The sequence below is a fragment of the Scardinius erythrophthalmus genome (genome assembly GCF_964197995.2).
Source record: "Scardinius erythrophthalmus genome assembly, chromosome: 6".
Lineage (NCBI taxonomy): Eukaryota > Metazoa > Chordata > Actinopteri > Cypriniformes > Leuciscidae > Scardinius > Scardinius erythrophthalmus.
Window position 1 is genome coordinate 2500844 of NC_138226.1, and position 22460 is coordinate 2523303.

A 22460-nucleotide genomic window follows, 5' to 3' on the forward strand; every position below is an offset into this window, starting at 1 on the left:
TGTCTTTAAAATCGAATCGCACAACACAACGCACCTCTGGACAGCATCTTGCGTGGCATTCTCTCAAGCTTGTTGGCACTTTTGTCTTTATCATCATCGTTTGCCGTAAGAGGCGATTCTTCTCTGTCAAACGTCTGGGAGAATTTAATACGATCTCCATCCTGTGGGGTGAAGATGAACACAACGCTAATGGAGCAGAACAATAAGCACATTTTCCACAACACTACACCAATATCTCAATGAAAATATAGACTTGTGTTTGTGTCATCACAGTTCTTGCTAACTACCTCAATCATATTTTTAATAAAGCCACTGTGATAAAAAGGAATAGATGAATAGCATTAATTAAGTGGTCTGGTTATTAATAATATTGCCATTAATGACAATCAAACAGCAATACTGACAAGAAAAAGAGAACATTTAATCATTTTAATTAGTATATTTTGTTGTATGAATATCTGAATATGCAATATATCAAAAGACAGAACATGGCCTCTGGTTTTAAACTAAATAAACCTTTTTTACCAACACTTGAATGTAGGTAAGTTTCATAAAAAAGCAACATTTTGAGCAAAAAGCTGAGAAAATCGTGTTTTTGTCAAATACTACGTCCAGGTTGTGATTCAGAATGATGATTAAAACACAGATGGAGTCGATCGAGTCCATCAACACCCCTAACGCTTCACAGTCCATGGTTCGACATTTCATTCAGTAACATTTGGCCGTTTTGATTCACATGCTGTTTAATGTTGATGATCGCGTTATTTTACATATGCATATGCTAACATATGATACGGCTTGTTTCTGCTGCTTCTTCGCCAGTGTTTAGATCAGGAGATTCGGCACTCGTTCGGAAGTTGCGTAATAGCGCCCCCTACCATATAACGGTGAGAACACGGAAAGCCAGAAATTTCCGTTAATGGCGGGGAAAGGGTTAATATTTTAACATAAATAATATGTAAGATATTAGTATCATGTAGCTGAATTATTACTAGTCACAGCAGGGCGAAATGTACAGTATGTTATGTCACATATGAGACAAATATTAAAACATGATGCATGTGTGTTGAGCAGCACGTCATGAGCTGGACTGCATTGACCGTTGATGATGTTTACCTGGTGGTCTTGAGGCAGTTGTGTGGTAATTGTGGAAGGAGAGGGTTCTTCACAAATGGCCAGGCTCCGAACTAACTTTAACTTTGCGTTAGACTGGAGAAGAGTACGGGTGAAGGTTACACACAGAGTCATTGACTTTCACAAGCAGAAGTGCATGAACGCATGGCAAAACTAACCCCTGAAAACAGGGAGCAAATACACTACCAGTCAGAAGTTGTGGATCTGTAAGAGTTTTAATGCTTTTAAAAGCTTGTTTTAAAGTCTCTTCTGCTCACCAAGGCTGCGTTTGTTTGATTTAAAATACAAAAAGAACAGTGATATTGTTAAATATTATGGCAATTTAAAATAACCGTTTTCTATTTCAATATATATATATTAAAATGTAATTTATTCCTGTGATCAAAGCTGAATTTTCAGCATCTTTACTCCAGTCTTCAGTGTCACATGATCCTTCAGAAATCATAATAATATGCGGATTTGATGCTCAAAACACATTCGTTATTATTATTATCGGTTGAAAACTTTTTTTCTTCAGGATTCTTTGATGAAAAGAAAGTTGAGGAATAAAATTATTGATTTCTTTTACTTGTTTCCCCCCAAAAAAATAAAATTCTTTCTGACCCCAAACTTTTGAACGGTAGTGTTTAATGTTACAAAAGCTTTCTATTTCAGATAAATGCTGTTCTTTTGAACTTTCTATTCATCAAAGAATCCTGAAATAAGTGTTTTCAACATTGATAATAATCATAAATGTTTCTTGAGCATCAAATCATCATATTAGAGTGATTTCTGAAGGATCATGTGACACTGAAGACTGGAGTAATGATGCTGAAAATACAGGAATAAATTACATTTTACTATATATATTCACTTAGAAAACAGCGGTTTTAAATTGTAATATTATTTCACAATATTACAGTCATCAATCAAATAAATGCAGCCTTGGTGAGCAGAAGAGATTCTTTAAAAAAAAAAATTTGGTTAAAAACGTACCAATCAAAAACTTTTGAACGGCAGTGTTTATTTAAAAAAAAATCCCATGCAAACATAACAAACATGGGTCACTGATTATGAAACGGCCTCATCAAACTGAATGCAAACGTGTGATCAAACGTATGATCCTCAGGAAAGACTGATGAGAATCATGCAGAGAACTGAACCAAATCATGACGGCGGCACAAGGCGACGTCTCCGAACTCCTCAGAACACACAAGCCGCCCGTTACAATGAACAAACACACAGTGACCGACAGCAAACACTGAACCGTCTGACGGATGGAAGCAGCAAACACTCGTGCTCATGCCTCAGGACGCGGTACCTTGGGTCTTTTAGTGCCTTGTCCGGGGATTTGCCGCTGTATGGAGGGCAATGAGACACAATGAAGCATGTGAATCTCACCGAGATTAATGTTTCTAAATCACAAGCTACAAAAACCTCAGCTCTGCAAGAGAAGCTACAGAGAAACGGACATAAGGCCACATTCATCTGAACCACTTATCAGAAAAACTAGTGATTAAACATCACATGAGTGAACCAGCAACTGCTTCTCCTTTCTTCATGGTTTCATTTAGGGAAAAATATACTTTGTTTCTGAGATCGACCACAGGAATATTATTTCCCTGGAACACTGGCGTAAAATAAATATATATTCAACACTAAACCAGTCCTGGGATTTATGAAAACCTTTCATTCAAATATATTGGACACGATTAGATTAATAAAAGGCAGGAGTGTCAATCAAAAGCCATCATTAGATTTACAGCTGCACATCTTCCCTCATTGGACACGAGAAGAAAAAGAGTGTCACGCTCTTGAAATGTCCTTTTTAGGATACCTTTGAGGTTTCTGCTAATATAATATAATGGAAATATGATCCCTCAGGATAAAAACCCATTACAGAATCACTCTGGACACACTGGAAAAAAAAATGTATATTAAAAAATAAATATATAAAGTTATATGGTAACACTTAAATTAGGGAACACATTGAGTATTAAGCTTATTAGCATGCATATTAATAGGATATTGGCTGTTTATTAGCACTTATAAAGCACATATTAAAGCCTTATTCTGCATGACCATATTCAACATCCCTTAACCTACACATAACCACTACAACCTTACTATCAATAAGCAGTAATTAGGAGTTTATTGAAGGAAACTCATAATATCATTATATAAAAAAAAAATGACATTTAAATTATTATATAAAAAAAACAATAATATTATAAATGTAATAAAATTAAAAGTGATTGTGTTCCCTAATTTAAAGTGTTACCAATTATATATAAAATTACTACATTAAAAATATCTATAATTTAAAAACATAATAAATATGTTTATATTATATAAAATGCCATATATATTATATTATATATATATATATATATAATTAAATGTAATTTCAATATTAAATAAACTGTATATAATGTATATAAAAAACAACCACATTCAAAACATTTAAATTATATATACATTTAATATTAAGTATATATAATTTATTATATATTTATATAGACAGACACGCACACGCACACGCACACGCACACGCACACACACACACACACACACACACACACAGTGATCCAGTACATCATTTGTTCACATGTCTTTTGTCTCGATTGTTCTCTCAGCCTGAACACACAGAAGTGGCCGATTGTTAATAAGCACAGGGTGTCTTTACTGAATAATGACGGATGGTTATTCAGCTTTAATTGGCTATTGAACATAATGTATTCCCTGAGAGGCTGAAGCTGGCATACGGCCACACAGAGCCTCACTGACAACTGATGCTGGAAGAATCTGTGTAACGTGGCCGTCTGCGCTCTCAGTAAAACACACAGGTAGAGTTGCATTGTGGGCAGGAGCTGCCAAGATCCGCGAGAGAAGAGCCAGATGGCCATGAAGACCCTCGCTGAGTCCCTTCAGGCAACATGCGGGACGTTCACGGCTGTCGACTCGGTCATCCGCTCTCTTTTCACTAGCGCTTTTCAAAACATGGCAAAGGGAATTAAACGCAAAGGAAGAGGAAAGTGTCTCCGTATCAGAGAGTGCTGTAACCTTCACCATCTGTAGACGGCCGAGAGTTTGTCCATGTCTGCCGCTTCTCATAACACAATTACCCGGCGATTGATCGCTCGACTCCTGAGGGCGCCTGTGGCTAAACAGAACAATCGCTTCGGTCGTTTGTTTTGCTGACCCTAGCTCTCCGTACAAACAAAGGGACAATCCGTTTCTGCAGCACAGAACGAACTATAACGATCGATATGTGCGAAGAACAATGTCATCACAGCAAACGGCCTGTAGGGGGTTAACGATCAATTAAACACCTATCAATAATTGCTAGGGCTGTCAAATTTAGCGCGTTAATAACGCGTTAACGCAAAATCATATTAACGGCACTAATTTTTTTAACGGACGATTAACGCAGCGCGTATTTTCTGTTTGACCCGTGACCCAAAACCTAGTTGGAGAAATGCAGATACACAGTGTTGCTAACTTAGCCACATTGCAGACCCCTTTAGCGATTTTTTTCCCTTCAACAAAGCGCCCAAACCTTATTTAGTTTCTGAGAATATACCGGTACCGCCGGTACTGCTCTCCCAGCACGCGCGCGCGCCTCTCTCTCTCTCGCTCTCTCTCTCTATCTCTCTCTCTCTCTCTCTCGCTCTCTGCGTCTCACGCGGAGGAGCAGCGCTTTAATTCAGTTAAACACAGATATTATGTTGCTTCTCTAATTTTACAAATATAGCCGAAATCAGAGCACGGATATTGTCTTTAGCTTATGTGTATTTGATTTCACCAGACGACGGCTCGATTATCAGAATTTTTGTGCAGATTAACGTCTTGGAAGGGAGAGCTGGTTATGTTTATTTGGTCGCGTTTCAGTCACCATTTCAAATTCATTCCGTTGTTTGACAACAGAAACAGTAAAATATACGTTTTATTGAGAATGTATTGAGAATTTAGCTTCATCAAAATGGGCACAGAGAGAGACAAACTACAATGTAATAATAAATGCCAAATGTACATTTAGCATTTTCAGAAGAGCTGCCCTGCATGTCATGCAAAAATCTAAACATGTTTGTGTTAGTAAATTGCTCAGTGCAAAGAAAGAGAAGTAATGGGAACCTGGTATTTCTTTTTTCTTTCTACATGTGTCTAATAGACATGAACAAGTTCTTTGAAAAACATCTATGACCTTTGAAACATGTCTCGTCTTCATGCTATATTGACTATGGTTTCAATAATAAACATACATTTGCATAAAGCATCTATATTTATCAATGCCCACGTTGATTAGAGTATTACAAACTTGAAAAGTATTAATTTAAGGTATATTTAGAACAAATAAAAAATGTGCGATTAAATGCGATTAATCGCGAGTTAACTCATGACAACCATGCGATTAATCGCGATTAAAAATTTTAATCGATTGACAGCCCTAATAATTGCACATCTGAATGTTCTAGTTTATTTTAATCCAATCACTGCAGAGCATTACATAACCTAAAATAATAATAATATTGTATTATTATTATTAGTCTTCATCTCATTTGAGTGTTCGCAAACACTTTCTGACTGGGAGAAACTTTGGTAACACTTCACAATAAGGTTCATTAGTTAATGTATTAATTAACATGAACTAAACATGAGCAATACAGTATTTGTTCATGTTAGTTCACAGTGCATTAACTAATGTTAACAAGATTTTAATAAAGCATTTTTGAAATTAACATTAACAAAGTTTAATAAATTTGGTACCACTTTATTTTGCAGTGTCCTTGTTACATATGTTAGATGTACTTACCATAGTAACATCAGTAAATTATGCATAATTACATGCAATTAACCCTCAATCAAACCCTAATCCTACCCTAACCCTATAGTAAGTACATGTAGTTGCTTATTACTCAGTACTTATATAATAAATATATAATTACACTGTAACACGGACACGTCAAAATAAAGTGTAACCATAAATGCTGTATAAATCATGTTAACTAATGTAGTTAACTAACGAACCTTATTGTAAAGTGTTAACAAAATTGTATCTGATTTTTGTTCTTTAAGCTGAGAACTTCAACTGAAATGAAAGGCTCTGAAGGAAAGCGAGACTCTTTTGTCCTGACGTCACGTTACCTGCGTCTCAGTCCTGTCGTCACTGCAGTTTTCACGGTGGCGTTGGTTCTGTGACGTGTCGAGGTCGAGGTCGTGGTCGGCTGCGGTCGAGGTGTTTTCGTCCAGAGCTCTCATAGTCTCACTGACAGTATCAGACATCCTCATCAGACACGGCTACTTGGAGCGTCTACCAAGAGCCAGGAACCTAAAACACATGCTTGAATTATTTTAATGCATTTCTAAGAAAATAAAAAATACTACTAATAATAAACGAAACTACCTCTAATATCATCAGTGGCTGATTCGGTTGCTTTATCATTAAGCACTAGGGGTGTAACGAGACCCTCATGTCACATATTACGACACTGAACTCACGATACGATATTATTGCGATACCCCAAGACATATGATAAAAGGTTAACAAAAAAATGAACTGTTGATTAAAATGCTAACTTTGATATTACATTGTGTGTGTAAATGAACAGTCTTGGACTTGGTGCTGGAAACCCAAAGCACAGGACAATAGAGACACCAGAATAACAATATTCATGATTCTGAAGCTGAAAACAGAATTATTTTAGACGAATATGCTTGCGTTGTTTCACGACTAGATATATTTAAAATAATGTAGGCCACTTTTTACTGGTAACATCAGACATTTGGCATTATCAGGACACACAATATTCCCCCATTGCATTATTATACATTATATTCAACATTATATACAGTAGTTTAATGTAGTAGACACTAAAACTCTGAAAACTTGTTCTCATTTTGGGTGAACTATACACAATAAATATTACTGCTTTTTTGTATTGCGATATATAGTGCCACGATATATAGTTACACCCCTATAAAGCACATAAATCTCTCTAAAGTAATAAATCTGATTTAACTACAAACCGCAGGTATTTGCAGCAAATTGGTCAATATGAGCATAAAAAGAATGAGTTTATATTTTTTTAAAAATGCATGACGTCTTCAATGACGTAGTTGAGTTCTCAAGGGAGACGGTGTGCATGAGTGCTGTTACCCAAACCAATTAACCTCTAGCAATTATGAGCCGAGTGTCTTGCACAAGAATCTGAAGGGCAAAATGAGTTAATGAGAATTACACCCGTCTCAGACTTTCATTAACACGTTAGCACCGAGTGAGATTTCTAACACGCGCGGCGGTCCAAATCCCCACCGAGACGACACCTCACCCAGATGGTGGAGAAACCTGTGAACGCAGTCGGCGTTAGCATCAAACCGCACGCAAAAGCATCGACGAGGACGGCTTTGAATCAAAATGACTTGTTACTTGCTTGATATGATAAAACACTTTTATAGATTAGCAGAAAGCTCTTTCTCTTCGTCACACTGTATCCTGGTGTTTTAAAACACACATTTTTGCCCGTAGAAAAGCTTCTTTTTTTTACCCATTGAAAAAAAAAAAGAAAGAATCGAGTAAGAAAGCATCATTAGATTTAAAATTTCATTAAGTATGAATTATTTGTATGATTTTGAGGAATTGCTGAAGTGTGTTGCCTAAAAGCAATTTTTTTTTACTTTTCTATAATCCATTACTACAGTATTTTTAGTACTTATCATACATATGCAAAATTCCAAGGTGCATTAAGGATTAATTTCACATCGGTCATGCTGTTAGTTTTCAGTATTACTTTCTGTCCATTGAAGGACCAGCTCAAATATTAGTGTTTGATTGCAGTAATGAAACTGATCTTATGCAGAAAAAAAAAAAAAAATTACATTTGGTTAGCATTGCTTGTGCAATGCATGGCGTTAAAAAAACAAAAAAACACCTGTCTCTAATTTATAGCAAACTATATCATGCTTTTAAAATCATTAATTTCTTTCAAAGAGTTAACTCAATAAAAAACGGTTTCTCACTGGGTAAAACATGCTTGAGGGATAAAGAACATGTTGGTGGATCTTCTCCTTATACTAAAAACTTGACTAAACGAGAGTGTTTCAGCTTCACGAGCGGCGCCGTTACCCGATGGCGGCCTGTTGACGTCGCCCTGGCGTGAAGACCGAACCCTGGTCCGTTTCAGTGGCGCTGTTGAGCGTGTTGTGGCATGAGTTGAAGCGGCGGCCCATGTCCTCTTCACCAGCACCACAGCCAGATCACAACAGCGCCGGCCGCCAACAAGCCTCTCATGTCCTTCAGGAACCTGCAAACACAGACAGATAGACAGATGGTTTGATTTAATGCCATGTCAGCATCTAAGGCTATTTTCATGGCAAAAAAATCAATTACAAAAACACAAATATCATATAAATACAATAAAACCAAGCAAACAAACACAAGAAGTCATATTATACATTTTTTTTTAATTAACATATGATTAAAAATAAAATAAAAAGCCCTGCAAATGGGTTAGAACATGAATGCAAGAAAAAAGAAAAGAAAAACGATTTATTCGCTTGCAAAGTTACCCTGATTTGTGGTTTTTGAATGAGCTCTAATGCAGAACGGACCAGAGCATCATTGAACAAGAGCTTTGAATATTTCCCTGCGATGCACTTTGACCTTTAGTAAAACGACATGAAAACAAGGTCAGAGATGAAAGAGGGTGCAGCTAAACAAACACTCGCCGGGGCAGAGCGCTGACGACGCAACGCATTTATCAGCCAAATGCGAGCGAGGCGCCGCTTCTGCATTATTTAAGAGGCTGATGGCCGCGGCTGATTGATATTCATGAGATCTGAAGCCTCAGGGTGTGTGTGTTGTCATTGCGCACACACACACACACACACACACACACACACAGGTAGCTGTCAAATCACTGCGTCTGTTCGCCGCATGTGGGAGTGACGGCGCGCTATACACTCGCAAACATCCTTCAAAATGAATTCTGCAAACTCTCATATTCCCTTCTTAAACGCAGCGCTCGAACAGCATTTGGGTCGTAACGCGCAGAGAAACAGCTTGTTCTCTTATCCGAACCGGACGCCAGGAAAGATGGAGACTCGACAGGGGACAAAGAGGAGGAAAGGGACGCGTGCCAGGACCATACGCTTTCACGGACACACACCTTCAAAACGAGGACAAGAGAGAGAGAAAGCACAAACACGGCGTGAAATCCAGCAACAGAATTGGTCACACTGAATGCAAAATGCACAACAGTTTACAAACTCTGATAGAGGCTTAAAAACATGACTGGATTTCCATAAATCAGTATTTTTCCCTCAAGCTGACGAGGACGGAGTCCACATCCGGCGCTAACAGGCCCGTGTGTAGCAGACAGAAACGATGTTTGAATGAGACGTCTCACGGTCGAGCGCGCCGGGAACTGCTGACAGGAGGATTGGGAAAATGAAACGGGGAAAGAGAAATACACAGTGTGATGGCACTATCAATCTGAACTCCTCAAATGAGACATAGGTGTTGCTGTCAGACGAGCGCCGCACATGTATTGATTTTGTCAGCTTAGACAAATAAGCCGTTTGTTCTACATGCCGTTTGTGAAATGTTCAACACAGACGGCTGCCGATATAAGCCAACGTCTCAAACCCTGAAAAACTGAGAATTATGTAAAAATATATATATATATATATATATATATATATATATATATATATATATATATATAAAAAAATATAAAAGGCTGTCCTAAAAATGAACAGTAAATGTACAATTTAAACCCACCAGTGCATTGTAATCATTTATATACATTTAATCATTTTGCAGACGCGTCATCAGGTGTTATCTATGCTCTTAATTAACGATTTAATATAATAAATACCAGCTTTTTGTTACTGAGCTTTTCCTTCATACATTCTTAACCACGGCGTACTTATTAATACGAGCCCCATCTGCTCCGCAAGTCATTATTTTTCGGTCAATTATGCACAGATGATTGACAGCTGCCTAAAAATACAGAATAAAACAGTTTATTATTAAAAAAATAGAGAAAGAAGAGAGAGTCTCGTGATGTTAACCGAGACAAAACGAGTTTCTAATTCTAATTTAGATACAAAATGCTTTTTTCTACAGCGCTTTATACAGTACAGATTGTTTCAAAGCAGCTTCGCAGTGATGATAACAGAATCAGTGATGCAAACTTCATCAAATATGAGACAAATTCAGCTGTAAAGCAGCTCTGAAAAGACAATATGATTCAGAAAAACTGAAGTTTAGATTTAACACAAAGTGTGCAAATTAAATGCATGTATAAATCTGATTTCATCAGAGAGGACGAGGACACTCGGATGCCGTTCATAAGACGCTTGTGTGATCAAACACCTCCATCTGCTCAATTACACGACCACATGAAACACACCGAACAAAGCCCATCTCCACACACACAGGAAATCACAGGTAAAACGCACACACACACCAAACTTCAGACTGAAATACAAGCAGTCATCACACACTGATCAAGTGCACTTCACAGCAACTGTTAGAGTAAACGGCAGCGCTCACACATTAACAAACCGCACCAGCACATGATCGTCCTCACCTCACCCGACACCAGCTCAGCTCTACAACACCGGACTAGAGAACGTCTCCGGTCCAAAAGCACATTCCCCTCCTCTGAAACGAGCCCCACGACAGCAACAACTCCGGCATATGCATTTACAGTCACATTTATGCCTTTAGCACATGCTTTTATCCACTACAACACTGGAGAACGTCTCGATCGCAATGAACTGAGATAGGAAGAGACGTTTCACAGACTTGTCGAGATCTCAGCATCACATTCACCTCGAACAACTAGAGCATGTTCATTTACACTCACATTTATGCATTTATCCAAAGAAAACCCAAAATTCACATTCATTTACACTCACATTTATGCATTTATCCAAAGAAAACCCCAAATTCACCCTGAAACAAACAGTTTGCATTGCTTTTCCTGCCTTGAGCAAAGTTTCTAACACCTGGATCTTCACGCATTACCTGTGCGTCCGCATCGAACACTCACCTGACACATGTTCGCTGTCATTATTTCCATGGATCAGAGGGTTAGTTTCCATATTACCCGAGACTGCATGGGCTTCTGCGCTCCCTAAAGCGCCTCCTCCTCTTCCTCCTCCTTCTCCTCCTCCTCCTCTCTGTGTCTCAGTCTTCAGCGAGAGCTTCTCTGTATGCGTCTAACTCTCGAAGCCCATGGCTGAGACTCTCGCCCGAAGCCTCAGAGACAGCGGCAAATCAACGGCTGGCCAACGTGATGTCATTAGCGCTCAGCCAGTCAGAGCGCGCGACTGTGCTCGCGGCACGTCACTGGCTAAATTGAGCTCTTCATTAGCCAAACAGCCAAGCCCGAGGTGTCAGGGGGGAGACGTGGGTGGTTTACCTTCACCCCCAACCCCAAAAATACCCCCCCGAGCGCGTTGTTGGGAGGGGTTGGTGGTCTACAGAGGCCGGGTCACATGCCAGATCCATTTCAAGAGGGTTTAATCAATAATTGTAGGGTGCTTTTCAATTGCCGTTTGCACACGGACAGCCATTAAGATTAGCACTATTCAATTAAATGGCCCAGAAACGCCAGCAAATATTTCAAATGCACAAATGAGTGTGATAAAACACTCCCAAGTCACCTTTATTTCCATAGCGCTTTATACAACACAGATCGTTTCAAAGCCACTAAATATTTCAAATGCATAAATGAGTGTGTCATTTTCAGATAAAACGCTCTAAAACACTCCAAACAATCCTAAAACAAGTCAAGTCACCTATATTTCCATAGTGCTTTATACAACACAGATGGTTTCTTAGCCAACAAATATTTCAAATGCATTAATTAGTGAGTCGTTTTCAGATAAAACTCCCAACAAACCCTAAACAAGTCAAGTCAGACAACGCTTTATACAATACGGATCGTTTCAAAGCAGCTTCACTGTGATAAACAGACAAATAACAGAATCAATGATGCAAACTTCATCAAATTTAAGACTTTTCTCATTTATTACGCGTCTCTAAACAGACAATAGTGTCATTACTCAGATAAAATCAGGTCGATGTTGATTCAATTCAGTTCAATGTTGCAAATTCATCAATTATGAAACCAATCGGATTCAGCTCTATAGAAGACAAGTGTCATTCATCATTCAACTCAATTCATCTGAGAGTGTCAAAAAATCAATGATCAATGATTATTAATTGATTTTTACTAATACACAAGCAATAACCAAACTCAGTGGCAGCAAACAGCTGTTAATATAACATGTTTTCTAATAGAGCGTTACTTTGATTTTAGACTTATAAATAACTGATGCACATGCAACATAAAAAAAAATAAAAAAAGGTAATAACGCCACAAAAAAAAGGGTCCAACAACACCATAATTTACATATAATTAAACCAAAATTCTCATTTAGATGTGCTCACATCTTTACACTTCCACTGCACTGAAATAATTGCACCGCTGATAAACTGCACGCAGGAATCTTCACCCCATAATCAATTTATTTCAATTTATGTGTGTGTGTGAACTATTACTCAACGAGAGGAGATGAAGATTTGCTCCCGCACGGAGACAGAAGAACGGACACCTCGTGTCTCTCACACAATTACAGCAGCCGCAGCGTAACATGGAGGCACTAATATCTATTTTCAGTGGAGCACCACAGAGCTGCGACGCAGGAAAGCGTGCGTTCACTGAACGCTGTTGCATTAGTCCTCAGAAAAAACAATGCGACGAGTAATAACGCGGCAGCACATAATATCCTAATAATGAGAAGATGATGAGAAACATTATGCGAGCTGTATTTGTGCACCGTTTTATTGACAAACGTGAGCAAATAGCCGCGAGTCTCGCATTTAAAATCGTCTGTGACATGTTAATATTTGATGATTTCTCCTGAAAGCGCACACACACACACACACACACACACACACTCCATCTTCGGGTCTGAGGTGTGTATCTGTAATTGCTCAAAGGAACAATGAGGTGCTGAAAACACGACCCAAATTGACACGCGTGTCATTGAGCTGCCGCACAAGTTTATTACCCGTGTTCAGGTGGTGAAGTCAGATTGACAGGCGATGTGTGTGTGTGGGCGAGAAGCGTCAACACATCAGGGCACACGGGCGGAGAAACTGCCAACAACTGTGGCGTGACCTTCCAGAAAAACCCTGAGCCAACATCACAGCATGGCGAGTTCGACGCTCCCTCTTCGCTTTAACGCGTGAGCGCCGGTGACTTCGAGACTGACGAGGACTCGTGTCACTAAACCGGACGTTTCTCAACACATTAGCTTACAAGATTGGGCAGTTAGAGAGGAGGAACGTCACCGTGTGCTGGTGAGATTCACAGCAACAGAGAGGATAATGGGAAACACACACTCAACGCACCTGCAACAGCTTCACCGCAACACCTGCACACAGTCAGAGCGCATACAGAGTTATTGACATGCAGTTTCTTCACTCACGCCTTTTCACAGGGGATTATAAACGTTTCTCTCTGTCCTTTACTGTGGTAAAGTAGAAAAACGCTGTAGGACACGTCAAAAACACAGTTTGTGCATTTTAGACTTGGTAAGGCACGTCAAAGTTTAGTGTATCGCACATTGTAATATTGAAATATCGCAATACTTGTAGAAAAACACAATACATATCCTCTATCGACACCCGAGTATTGTGATAGTAGATTTCACACACGCTGTTAATTTAGTTTGGCTTTCTCTGGCAGTGCAATAACAAATAGGCCTAAACATCTCGCACCTGCAGAAGATAAAATGTGCTCTTCAGACCTTTTACAACAATTGCTTTGGAACATCGGAAGAAAACATGAAGATATTAGACTAGAGACGGTCTCCGTCATCCTCTCGCGTCCCACATCCCTCTCAAAACACAGGGTTGTATGAGGGCTGGAAAAATAAATCAATTCACTTCACTATTGTGAGAACTCGATTCAATATTGTGAGGAGTTTTGTGTGAAGCGCGCGCCTAGAAAGCCACTTCTCAGACAGCTTGTGAATGCTAAATCGAGTTCTCTTTCACGTCACGTCTTCAAAACATAGTAATATTAAATCACAATACTTGTGCAAATATAATTCTTAAAAAGAAATCTCAATACATATCGTATCGGCACCCAAGTATTGTGATAGTATCAAATCAGGAGATAGGTGTATCATCCCAGCCCTAATATATATATATATATATATATATATATATATATATGGCGACACGTTTATCTTTGTGGAAAATAAATCAAACTTTGCTTAGTTTCAAAATTTGTGTAACTTCTATTGTTTTCCATGTTCAAGGACTTTGTATCGTTTACATTTTTAAAAAAAATATATATATTAAATACATAATCACTGTATATAATACATTTCTACACTATAATACTATAATTAATTCCAGCCACTCAAATAATAATTACATAATTCCTCCCACCAAAGCTTGAAAATAGATTTCAATAGATTTTAGAAGTGACAGGAGGAGGAACTTCTGTTATTAATATTCCAATATAAATGGCCAAATATCTTGCATACAAGTCTTGCTGAAATGTGGATTTATGAATCATGGGGAAAAACTGAAGGGTTCATATCTTAACTTTAATCTCATATATTATTTATCAGTGTTTTTATACTGAAAACATGATGGACAGGTGATGATGCTAAATCTGATTGGCTGACACAACTCAAGATTCAGGCCAGATTTACAGGACAAAGAGAGACAAGCAAAAGTTCCTCCAGAATAAATCAACTCAAGCCCGGGATGGACTGCGGCCTCGTCCTCAGTCACTGTCAATTTCCAAGTCATAATCCTTCCCAGATCTCCCTCATCATCATCCCTCGCTCGTGCTGCCGGTGAGGATGGCGGGAGCAGGTGGGCAAGATTATCATTCCACATTTCCTCTCATAAAACCTGCCGCCAAGGGGGAAGACTTATAGATTTTCAATATTAATCAAGCGCAAACCCCTCAGGAGAAGCGCCCGCCACCGTTACATGCATGACCGTTCCAACTCCTAGATTTCCGGGAATCAAGTTCTCGGAAAAAAAAAAGAGGAGAGAGACGAGAGAATAAGAGAATCCCAACGCTTGACAGCCACAGCATTCGGAAAATCATCATCCCTTTTCTAAGCTCGACCGCAACAAAGGAAATCAAAGTAAGCGTCGTCACTCACAGCGCTAAAGCTGTGGATCGGAGAGGAGGGGAGAGGGAAAAAAATAAAAAATCATCTGTCAAATAATTATAGCTCGTCCTACGATTTCACAGTACAGTTGTCTTTTTCTTTAGCGCGAGGATGAAAAAAGCACCGCCAGCTTTCAGCCAGAAAACACCTGGCACAAAGCTTGCGAGACAACAGTTCCAAGTGCTCGGCCGCTTCATTTACATTATAAAGAACGCATAATGGCAGTGCTTACTAATTAAGCCTCACAATGCAATTTCTCTTCCTGGAAAAAGCAAAATAGAGAGGGAGCTAAGTGACAAACGCGTTTATTTACATTTTTCCCTAAGGAACGGTGTGATTCCTGCATGGAGACGGTGAAAAAAGAAAAAAGCCTAATGAGGTCCCCGGGGGCCGAGCAGGAGAAGAGCCTTCATCGGGACGTGACAGCGCTCGGCGGACACTGTTCTCCATCCTCATTAGAGCAGGGGAAAGATGCCGATCTGGTTTAGGATGTGTCACCGAGCAGCGACAGTGTTCCTCTTCACCGTGACATGCTGCTTCTATAGCACAGGACAGGTGGGGACAGAAAACGGCAGGCGATGTGACGCTTAATGCACACTTACTGCCACCGCCACTCCTTCCCGCATCTGTCCTCGGGTCACACGACAATTACAGCCTGAGAAACGTTCGATTGCATGAAGCCGAGGGCGGCCGTCGGCACTTACTCCATCCAGGCTAATTCTACTTCATTTGATGTGATTGACTCACTCACCACATTATTCTTCAGTAGCTATGGGACTTGTTGAACGTAGTGCGGTCCAGACACAAACCATGGACTTTTTTAGCATCTTCTGCACATGTGTGAAAGGGTTTGTTCACTCAAAAATGAAAATGCATTCAAAACGCTTTCATTCATCTTTGGGTGCTTTCACATCTGTAGTTCGGTTCATTTGGTCCGGACCAAGGGCGAAAAATTAAACTTTGTAGCATTTTTCAGGCGTTTTGGTTCCTTTTCACACCACACTGATCACTCTGGTCCGGATCAGTTTATGAGTTGATAAAACAAGTCACGTGACAACATAGGGGTGGGCGATATCTCGATATTTAAAATATATCGAGATATTTTTTAAACACGATATGGATTTTGACATATCGTATATATATCGATATATTGTTTATATTTATAAAAATGTCGTTATTTCAAATGTAGGCGTGTGTGCGCGTGGCAAGCGCGCTCATAATGTAAGAGACGCCGGCGCGACCACAACATTGCCCAACATCAAATGGCAAACATAATGCAAGCGGATCGAAACTGCTCGTTATTGTGTGGTTGAAGGACCGTTTATCAGTTTGTACCAGTGCAGCGCGAGCCGATTGTGATCAAGCGACACTGTTACTACACAGCGCTAATAAGAGATCCAGTAAAGAAAGCATTTGAATTCGCCACAGAAGTAATAACATCGCTGCGAGATCTAGTGAGAAACATTCTCATTTCTCCGTTATCAACGGATCAAACAGCGCTGACGTGGAAACCAGGAGAAACATTGTGCCATGAATGAACTATCCAGTGTCCACAGATCAGCAACATTCACCATGGATTTACTGTAGTAACACTAACTGCAACCATGGAGGTTTGGCAGGAATAGTAGGGCTATAATGCCTTCAAGTAACATTACATCGGTTTTATTTTGACATTATGAATACAATTGCCTCAAATGTTAATCTGAACTAAAATAAACCTTTATTTATAACTACTACAATATTACATACATTGTTTTCCAAGGAGCTGTTTTGTTTTATATGCTCCTAGAGTCAATTATAGCTCCAGAATTGCTCAAAGTAAAAAAATATCATACTTGATGATGTTAGTTTTAATTATATATAAAAAAAAGAATGAAAAAAACTATATTATTTAAAAATGTTGCAGAAGCACTTGTTCCTACATGTACTGCCTACCTCTTTGCACTTCAATAAAAAAGACTTTGTGGTATTTGGCATATTTGTTTTTGCAGTAGTTTTTGGGGGGTTCTTTTTCCTGTAAAGATAGAGATATATATCGTATATTGAAATATAGCAAAATATATCAAGATATATTTTTTGCTCCATAACGCCCAGCCCTATCATATGACAACATCCACATCACTCGTTGGCCAGATGTGTCTTGAACGCATTTCCATAACTGCACTTCGATTGGCCAGAATTAACGTGCGGGGAAATTCCAACAGAACTCAGAGGAAAATCCGGCAGACAACACGCCGCTGTTCACTATGGAGAGACGACTGCGTGCGCTGATTGTATCCTTGGTCATATTTTATTATATAGTTTGTCTACACCACTTTAGACAAACAATAATGTTTGAGAATGAAAAGAACATTAATAATTTCTATCAGGCGCCGCACCTCCTCACAACTGCCATGCTTAAAATGCAGACTATCAACAAACATTTCTCCTCATCCCATAATGCACAGCGCAGCTGACTACGGCAACTGGTTTAGTCCAAAATGCGCAGTTCATTGGCAGTTGGTTCTATTCGAGGTCGGATCACGTTCTCACCACAAACGAACCGCTCAGAGTCCGCTGTTGGTGCGCATCCGAGTGCGATTACCACGTTCACACCAGCCCAAACGAACCGCACCAATGAGGAAAACGAACTCCAGTGCGATTCAACCGAACTAAATGAGACCGGTGTGAAAGCACCCTTTGAAACAAGGGCTGCCCTCTAATAGTTGACCAAACGTTAGTAGACTATAGTGGTTGGGGAGAAAAAAAAAAATCGATTCTGTTCAGTATCGCGATATTTTGCGCACGCAATCATACCGATACAGTAGCGCAAAGTATTGCAATATTTAATTATAAAATTATCTGTTTTACTTTCGGGTTTTCTCCATTGGTATTCTCGGAGTTTACTCTGATAATTTACATTTGCGCATTACATCCACAAGGTGGCGCTTGTTGCGGTGCTTTGTTGTCGTGCATTCAACAGCAAATTGAAATGAAAATGGCTTCACCATCACAACCAGTTGGACACGACGCTCCGTCTTCTTTCAAATCGAAAGCGTGGGCATGTTGACCAACTCCTTTTTCTAAACAAAAATGCCAATTTTCCAAATGAAACCAAAGTTGATGACCTTGCAGCCAACAGGACTAGACTCTAGCAGTACACATTTGTGTTGTATTTTTCTCAATTTGATTGAAGCTCTAAGTTACTCTTATTTATATGATTATTCTCAGGTTTATGTTACTCTATTGGATTTAAATAATTTAAGCTATGTGCTGGGAGTTCACCATTCATGTGTGAGGTCTCCTATTCAGAGAATAATTACATCCTGGCCTGTAATAAGGTCCTGTGTCCTGAATGTTCAAGGACAAAGTTTTTGCACTTCAGTTAATGTGTAGAAGATAATGTTCACAGAATTAAATGTGACATTTGAAGTGAGTTAAGCCGTCTTTATTTTCCTAATTTTTTGTAATGCCTTTGAATAATATGGGGGACATGAATCGCAATATATCGCAGAATCGAATCGCAATATGTTATGAATCGCAATATTGAATCGTGGCCCAAATATCACAATACTATCGAATAGTCACATTTTTGCCAATTTGCCAATTTTTTCGTATTTGTCATCCTAAAAATTTGTCACGCACAGAAACCTTGCACACTGAGTCCAATGCGTATTAAGTAATCAGTTGAAAAGGAAAAGAAAAAAAAATTCCCACTGTACAATACAAAATGGAGTCTTTAAGCATTGAGGATGATTTTGTTGTCCTCTCTCTTCTTAAAAAGAGGAAAAAGAAAGTTTACTTCAGGATGTCAGTGGCTCAGTTTGATGCAATATTTTTTACCCAGTCCTGCTATTTATTTATGTCAGTAAATATTCATTCATGACATTTAATATTTTGGCTTTTCAAAAAAAGAAAACGAACAGGGTGTGCGCTTTCTGCCATCTTGGTCTCCATTAGTGGTCGACCGATATATCGGCATCAGCCGATATCCATTTTTCTGATTGGCCGATGTGTTGGAAGCGGGACTTTTATTTTGACGGCGCTCCAGACTTTTATTTTGATGGGTGGAAGAATTCAAGAATTTTGCAGATTCAAGAAGTTGCCATTGAAAGTATAAGCATGTATAAGCATACGATTTTTTGTTTCTCATTTATTTATAATTTATTAAAATATAATTTATTAAAATAAAGTATATATATATATATATATATATATATATATATCGGCCACCCTGCTCTCTAAGATATCGGCATCGGTCATCAAAAAAACAATATCGGTCGACCACTAGTCTCCATGTATCGCATCGTGTCACAAAAATGAACTAAAACTCACTGTATTCTCACCAACACACACACATACAATATGGAACGGAAGCTCACACATGCATTCGTCACACGCTAGAACAAACCTCAAGACGACTGAAAGAAAACAAAATGAGGGTGAATAAACAACAGAATTTTACATTTTGGGTGAGCTACCCCTTTAAATGGAGCTAAAAGGACTGATGAATTATTAGTGCCTGCAAGCATAATGAAATTAGCCAAAGTATTTAAGAAACGGAGAGTAGAATTTTGTGAACGAAGGTTGTTCCAGTTCTGCAGGTGTTTCAGCATCTCCTCTATTCTACCTGTGAAACAGAGGAAGATCTACGCAGAACATGTTCAAATAACACAAGTTTAGTCTTGTGAAAATGCAGAATAGCAGTGACGAGAAGCAGTTACACCGCAGTGATGACGGCTGGACACATTAGCATCTCGACTAGTAATGGTTAAAATGAACTTTTGGCTGTTGGAGAACAATGACACATTTCTTATTGAGTAAAACTACAGCAGTGCAAAAATTGCTGACAAAACTCAAAAGAAAGAAAGTGAAAGTGACATGAGAAGGCCAAGAATGAAAACTCTCCTGCAAGTCAAACACAACAGACCAACCTCTGCTGTCACACCTGCAATGTGACAATCGAACGTTACGCCCTGGAGAAACAACAGAATCATTCATGAAGGTCTACACTCGCTCCATCCATCACACTCTCAGCTGTTTTTATAATACACTCCCTAGTAGAGCGACACGATTCGGAATACATTTTTTTTGTTTGTTTTTTTTTGTTAAAAGATCACAATTCTAAATAGACAAATAAAAAAAAATGCAATTTACTAGAAATTTAGACAAAATGTTCTGGTCACTGCTGCAGTCTATTTTAAAATATTAAATTAATTTGAATTAATTATTTGTTTTGAAAAAAATTATTTGAGTGAATGATTCGTAAAGACTAGGGACGCACCGATATGAAAATTTTGGCCGATACCGATAACCAATAATTCTTTATGTTTGAAAGCCGATAACCGATATGTTGGCCGAATTTTTATATAATCTTTGAGAGCCTGATTACAAACACAAGTCTTATTATTAAAAGCCACTTCCCACGTCCCAAGCACACAATTATAATGTTCTTATTATATTTTTTTGTAGCTTATATGCACATGTTGCTCTTTACTGTACTATTTTCCTTTTTTGAAGTGACTCAAATCATATTTCAAGCAATTCGAACAGTACGCAGTACGCAAATAATCCATTATTTATCCGCTTTAATATATCGGCCAAATGTTCTTGTCGGGCCGATAACGTTAACATTAAAGGTATAGCGGAGGATTTTTTACTTCCGGGTGGATCACCTATACTATTGGTCCTCCTAATTGTCAATCATTCTGGTGAATCAATCAAACTTTTCAAAAAGTGGAGAGGGCGGGTCTTATCTAAAATTCAGAAGGATCCTCCGCTATACCTTCAAATATGAACATATATCGGCCGATATGGTGGCCGATATATCGTGCATCCCTAATAAAGACTTCATTACAGTATGAATCAGCATTTTTGCATGAATCTCTTGAATGAATGATTCAATGACAAATACATTTTTAACATCACCTATGCAATTGAAATAAACTTTATTTGAAGCATCCAAGTTACTGGGGATATTTGGGGATATTTAATTTAATTAATCAATCAACAATACTATTGATCAGCATTACCAAATGTGGACGTTTTCCAATTCCACTAGAAACAAACATTGATGTATTATTTTAATTTAATACTGTGAAGCTGCTTTGATACAATCTGTATTGTGAAAAGCGCTATATAAATAAACTTGACTTAACTTACTTTCAAATGGTGATTTCCTCTATATTATAAACTTTTATCCAGTACTTCTGTGATCATCTGAATTATTGTAGCAGAAATAATGTTTCTGTGTGTTTGAAAAGACTGTTTGTTTCATATCAATACATGATATGTATACTATATATACACATCTCTCTGGCTCAGAACACAGATCTGAATGTTCACCCTGATCGTACTTGTCAAAGGTTTAATAGACAGAAACGAATCGTCATTTAGAAATAAGACCACATGCGTGTTTTTAAATCAAGATTGCGATCTTTTAATGATTAATTGTGCAGCTCTGCGATGAAAGTGTCCCATCGTGCTCTAAAAATAATAGATAAAACGTCATTTGAATAAACAAAAGCACATGGGTCGTTCCATCTTAAATGGTTGACCATTAACAATTCTCAATATTCAATATTCTCAACATGATTGACCTTTGTTAGAAAAAACTGAACACAAAATAAAGCAGGAAAATCTGACCGGACGTACATCATGACTTGAAATGCAAGAGAAAGAGACCCTAAAAGAGAAAGAAATGTCACTTCGATCGCTTGAGAAATGCCTGCAGCAATTAAAGAAAGAAAATCAACTATCCACACCAACACATGACGATGAAGGGCACCGTTGCACCATGGGACGGGATCCAGCGTTCCGCCGGCACACACTCTAATTAGGTCAACCGTGCGCTACATGTTGACCTCTACCTGGATCTGAGGGAACCTGGACAATTACACGGGATACGCGCTTCCCGCTCGTGGGAACGCCGAGCACATCCTAACTGCGGTTATTCAGCGTCGCTCAGAGCTCGTGCCAATTTCACGAATCTGAAAACAGAAGGTTTTCCGTTTATGCGAGCAGCTGAATATTACAGACCTCCAACTTTGTTGGAGAACTGAGCCGGTGAACCGCACGAGACACTTTCCTCTGCAAAGTGCACAGGCAGAACTGTAATGTTGTGGAAACTTAATTGACTCGATGACCCG

The 22460-nt window shown here is 38.7% G+C and overlaps 1 protein-coding gene across 20 annotated transcripts in view; it reads right to left on the reverse strand.

Annotated features, from left to right (window-relative positions):
- LOC308691978 (R3H domain-containing protein 1-like) overlaps nt 1–22460 on the reverse strand; it is a 60655-nt gene that overhangs the window by 32653 nt on the left and 5542 nt on the right. For 8 of the 20 annotated variants that reach the window (XM_081367615.1, XM_081367614.1, XM_081367611.1 and 5 more), the window contains exons 2-6: nt 8237–8414; nt 6259–6442; nt 2435–2470; nt 1117–1209; nt 35–161 (exon numbers count right to left, since the gene is read on the reverse strand). In XM_081367615.1, coding sequence (XP_081223741.1) covers nt 35–161; nt 1117–1209; nt 2435–2470; nt 6259–6402 — 400 coding nt within the window. In that variant the 5' untranslated portion in view covers nt 6403–6442; nt 8237–8414. The remainder of the gene's footprint in view (nt 1–34; nt 162–1116; nt 1210–2434; nt 2471–6258; nt 6443–8236; nt 8415–22460) is intronic. The other 12 variants (XM_081367627.1, XM_081367609.1, XM_081367626.1 and 9 more) reach the window with 2 other exon arrangements.